The sequence below is a fragment of the Hipposideros armiger genome, unplaced genomic scaffold (genome assembly GCF_001890085.2).
Source record: "Hipposideros armiger isolate ML-2016 unplaced genomic scaffold, ASM189008v1 scaffold_126, whole genome shotgun sequence".
NCBI lineage: Eukaryota > Metazoa > Chordata > Mammalia > Chiroptera > Hipposideridae > Hipposideros > Hipposideros armiger.
Genome location: NW_017731476.1, coordinates 80275 through 85497, shown reverse-complemented (window position 1 = coordinate 85497; position 5223 = coordinate 80275). Strand labels below are relative to the sequence as shown.

At 49.2% G+C, this 5223-nt stretch overlaps 1 protein-coding gene across 1 annotated transcript in view; it reads left to right on the top strand.

Moving 5' to 3' along the window:
- Positions 1-1445: 1445 nt before the first annotated feature.
- KCTD13 (potassium channel tetramerization domain containing 13) overlaps positions 1446-5223 on the top strand; it is a 12345-nt gene continuing 8567 nt past the window's right edge. The window contains exons 1-3 of the mRNA XM_019648444.1: positions 1446-1602; positions 2457-2672; positions 3953-4122. Coding sequence (XP_019503989.1) covers positions 1446-1602; positions 2457-2672; positions 3953-4122 — 543 coding nt within the window. The remainder of the gene's footprint in view (positions 1603-2456; positions 2673-3952; positions 4123-5223) is intronic.

The following is a 5223-nucleotide window of genomic DNA, read 5'->3' as shown; positions in this document are numbered from 1 at the left end:
AAGTGGCTCAGTTGGTTAAGAGCTTGCTCAAGAGTGCAAGCTCTGAGCAACAGGGTCACCGGTTCAATTCCCACATAGGCCCAAGCTGAGCTGCTGCTGAGCTGCCAACAGGTGGCAGGATAGCTCAGCTAAAAAAAATAATAAAATAAAGCACAGAAGTTGGCTTGGGATGCCAGCTCTGAGCAGCAGGGCCCCCGTTTGGATCCCACATGAGGGCCAGTGATGCTGCGCCCTCTACAGCTAAGATGGTGAACAACAGCTCAACCTGGAGCTGGGCTGCAGTAAATCAACAGCGACAGCATAGGCTGCAGTGGGGCTGGCCGGCAGCCGGCATGAACTTTTCTGAGTTGCCGTGAGCCACTGTGAACTGCCGTCCAATGGCCAGTGAGCGACTGCCTCACCCGGGAAGAGCGCAATTATAATATCAACATGGACCAGTGAAGCGACGTCCCCCACAACTAGGCTGAAGAAGAAAAGGACAGCAACTTGTCTGTTCCCCTTCCCCAATTCCCCAATAAAAAGTCTTTAAAAAAAAAGAAAAGACATTGCGGTTTCTCTGCCACTCGACTAGATCACTCACTTGGGGGGCTGGGGGAAGCCAACTGCCATGTGAGGACACTCAAGTAGCCCTAGGGGGAGGTCCACTTGGTAAGGAATGAAAGCTTCCTACCAATGGCCAGCACAAACTCCCAGCCACACGAGTGACCTATCTCAGTAGCAGATCCTTGACGCCCAGTCAGGTCTCCCAATAACTTCAGCCCTGGCCAACATCTGGACTTCAGCGTCATGAGAGACCCCAGACCAGGACCACCTAGCTAAGCGAATCTCAGGATCCTGACCCCATAAACAGCATGAGATAATAAATGCTTATTGTTTTAAGCTGCTACGTTGGTAGTAATTTGTTACCCAGCAGTAGATAACAGATTTTGGTATCTGGAGTGGGGTTGTACCATACAACTTAAAATGGGGGAGTGGCTTCAGAACTAACTAGGAAGGGGGCAGAAGCCGGAAGGACTTGAGGAGAGTGTTAATAGAAACCTAAAGAACTTTAAAGAGCCTGTTTATAGGCATCTCATGACCTCGAAGAAGGCAGCAGTGAGGAAAATGCTACTGGAAATGGTGTAAAGGGATCCTTGTTACGTAGGGGAAAGTTTAGCAATGCTGTCTCCTACGGTAACGTAGAAAGTCGAAAACTTACCTAAAGAACTAGGTGACAGCTACAGAGGTTTCCAGACAGAACACTGAAGGCAACACCAGGTTTCTCGTTGACAGTAAACTAGGAGACGGTATGCTAAAACAGATGAAAAGGAGCCAAGAATGACTGGGTTTGAACATTCCCAGCCTTTCCAGATAATAAATGATGTTAAAGTTAACAGCTTCTAGGCAAAGATCATATTCAGGGCATTCTCAGTAAAACATGACCTAAAGATGAAGCTGAGGATGCGATGGTAAAATCCTTGACTAAGACCTCAAAAATATTCAAGAAGATGCCTCAGAGAACCACTCAGTCAAATACCAGTGCATCTAAGAAGCTTAAGGGTGTCGTTCTGCGGCAGACTCAGCTCGAGCCCAGGCAGACAAGCACTTATTTCACAAGGATTTGTGGGTGTGGTTTTTGTCTAATGACCTGAACCCCAAGACTCACAAGATACCCCCTAAGTTTATTGGAATTCTACTGGCATATACACTGGAAGCTTGGACTGAAAGAGACAGAGACAGTGGAGACGAGAAGAGGGCTTTGGACCCCAAAGTTCTACAGGCAGGAAGCCGGCTGAGAAAACCACGGAGCTGCAAGCAAGGACTTTTTCATGGAAAAGGAAGGATGACTCAGTGCGGAGCCATTGATCTATTGAGCTGATAGAGAATCATTCTGGGCCTAGAGTAGGCATCAGAGCTCCGAACGTTTTTCCAGCTGGATTACAGAATTTCTATGAAGCAGTGACCTGTGTTGTGTCCCCCGCTTCCAACCCCCACCCTTTCAAATAGAAGTGTCCTGGTGACTATTCTGATGTCTGATCCCCATTGCATATTGGGCGTATGGAGGAGATAACATGTCCCTTTAGTTGACAGGTCTTCAGATCAAGAGCAAATGTACTTAGGAAGCTATAGTTAAGGACCTACACCCATGGAGCCTCATCCCCACCCGGACCTGATGAGATGACAAGGTTCTGTACTTCACCCTGATTCTACAATGGGATGAGACTTTGGGGACCTTGGGAGGGGCTGAGTGTGTTTTCCATACAGGAGGGATTTGCATCTGTGGGAGCCAGCCTCCAAGGCAGTCCCCAGGGATTCTTGTTCCCTAATGTTCATCTGTGGTTTACTCCCACACTGAATAGTATTGACAGAACAGGTCCTAAAAGACACTGAGGCGGGGCGGCTGGTTAGCTCAAGTGGTTAGAGCGCAGGCTCATAACACCAAGGTTGCCTGTTCAATCCCCACATGGGCCACTGAGNGACCGAGGCCCTGTCCCTGGAAGTCCCCAAGCCGTCGGGACTGGAGCCTGGCCCTGCCGCCTACGGTCTCAAGCCACTGAACCCCAACAGCAAGTACGTGAAGCTGAACGTGGGAGGCTCGCTGCACTACACCACGCTGCGCACCCTCACGGGTCAGGACTCCGTGCTCAAGGCCATGTTCAGCGGCCGGGCCGAGGTGATCACGGATGCCGGAGGTACGCGTGTTGCCCCCACTCGTGCTGCCCTCCATCCTCCGGAGCGCCGGCGCCCTGACCCTCCCGGTTTTCATCGCCCAGTGTGTGTGTTCTCTCGTCTCACTGCCCTCCAGTCAACTCATTCTCACCTCCTCCAACCCCCACATCCCATCTAATCTTCCTTTTCTCATTCAACATCCCCTGCCCCCCCAATCTTGAACCCCCACCCAGCAATAACCAACGCTTAATGGAACAACCCCCGCCGCCCCTCCAGTTCTGCCAGCCGCGGAGTATTCACTATGTCACCCCAGAATTTTCATGACCACTCCCACCCAATTCTCCCACTTCTCAGCTCAAAAAACTTGCAAACCAACCCCGCTGACCGCAGCCCCCTTCCAGCCAACTTTCATCAGTTTCTTCCAACCGCCTAGCCTCCCCCCCATCCCCCCAAGCACTGCTGACAACCAGCCTGGAGAGGCGGAGTGTCTTGTCTGTCTCTCTTTTCCCCAACACACGCTAGGAATCCATCTATAAACGCAGATTGTAGAAGAAGGCTGCTTTGAGTTTGTCAGAGACGCCAGAGGGGAGGGTGGACAGTTCTCTCTGGCAGGAGAACCTTACCTTCTTAGAGGATTGCATTCAGGTTTGGGCCCCACGAGCCCAAGTGAAAACTTGAAGTTTGGGAGGGTTCAGAGGGGGTTAAAAAGGATTGTGAGAGTAGGTAAATAAAACGTTTGGGAGGCGCAGCTCAGTCTTAAGTATCTGAAGGTGAAGAATTTTATTTATTCAATCAGTGTTTGTAAAAGGCCAGTTAGTGCTGAAGATACTTTGTTAAATGAATCTGATATGAAGTTTACTTTTTTGTGGGGGCAGAGAGAACAGTAATCAAGTAAACATACAAAAAAAAAAAAAAGGACATGTAAAACCAGGTAGTAATAAGCTCTATGAAGAATATAACGGTTAAAATGGCAGTGAACTGGAAGGTAGACATTTTAATTAAATAAGATGGTCAGAATTAACACAAGAGGCAGAGATTTATTGATAAGGTAGTCTGTGAGAACCTTTTCAATGTAGAATAGCCTTAGGAGGGAGTTAAATCTCTGTGGCTGGATACGGTAAAAAGGGGCCTATGGGAACACTCATTGGACATGTTTTCAGAGGATTTTCTTGGATAAGGCAGAGATTTGAGAAAGATCGCTTTTCAGACTCGTAGCTTTGGAATTCTTATTTTCATAAAAATTTCGTAGCTTCAGGGCCCCCAGCAAAGCCATCCTTTCTCTTTCCTCTTCCCTCCCCACCAGGATGGGTCCTGATTGACAGGGGCGGCCGCCATTTTGGTACAATTCTCAACTACCTGCGGGACGGGTCCGTGCCACTGCCTGAGAGTCCCCAAGAACTGGGGGAGCTGCTAGGCGAAGCTCGCTACTACCTGGTACAGGGCCTGATTGAGGATTGCCAGCTGGCCCTGCAGGTGAGGGTCCCTCCCCGACCTCTGGAGTTCCACCCCTGTGCCCATGGCCCTGGGAGAGCTGCCAAGTAGTTAGATATTAGGATTTTTTTTTTTTTAAAGGGAAACATTGGGTACTGACTGGAGAGGCTGCCTCTGGCCTGGCTTTGACTAGCCATGACCCCAGAGAATCTGGGGGTGCTGCCCTCTGCATCCCTTCTGCTCAGGCAGGACCCTTCTCAACATCTCATAACAAGACTATCACAGTGGTTAAATGGCTGCCCTCTCTGCTTCTTGCTGTTTCTACCCAGCCGTTACACTACCACCTGAGTTATCCTTAAACACAATCCACTAGGGGAAAACAAAAAAAATCTGAATTTAAATTTAAATATAACCTCTGTGATCTGATTCTATCCTGGTCAGCAGCACCCAGCCCCCACCCCAGGGGCTTAAAAGAATTTTTTTTTAAAGATTTTAATTGGGGAATTGGGGAAGGGGGAACAGTGTTGGAGAATTGAGGAAGGGGAACAGCCAAGTTCTTGTCCTTTCCTTCAGTCTTAGCTGTGGAGGGTGCCAGTTGCTATCTGGCTTCCCATCGGCAGCTCGTGGCCTCTAAGCTCAGGATGCTTTGTTCAATTTTAGTTGCGTGTGGGCCTAGCCACCATCCCATGCGGGAGTCGAACCAGCAGCTTTGTTAAGAGCACACGCTCTATCTACTGAGCCATCCGGGCGGCAGCTCAGCTCAAGGTACCAAGTTCAGTCTTAGTTGCAGGTGGGCGTAGCCCACCATCAAACAGGCAATTTTGTTGTTACACCAGCTGAGCCATCTGGCCACCTGTTGGCAGCTCAGCGACAGCTCAGCTCGGGCGCAGCGTCACTGGCCCATGTGGGAATCGAACCGGTGGCCCTATTGCTCAACACTCGTGCTCTTAAGCCAACTCTTAACCAACTGAGCCACTCGGCCGGGCCCTAGCTGTATAGTTTTATCATTCATTATGGGCCGTTTAATGTAAATGGAATTCACTGTTGTAAATGTGAATTACAAAGGGATTTAACTCTTTTCTTGTCCTCTGTAGCGGGAGCTAGTTTTCCCAATGCCATCTCTTTTTTTTTTTTTTTTTTTTT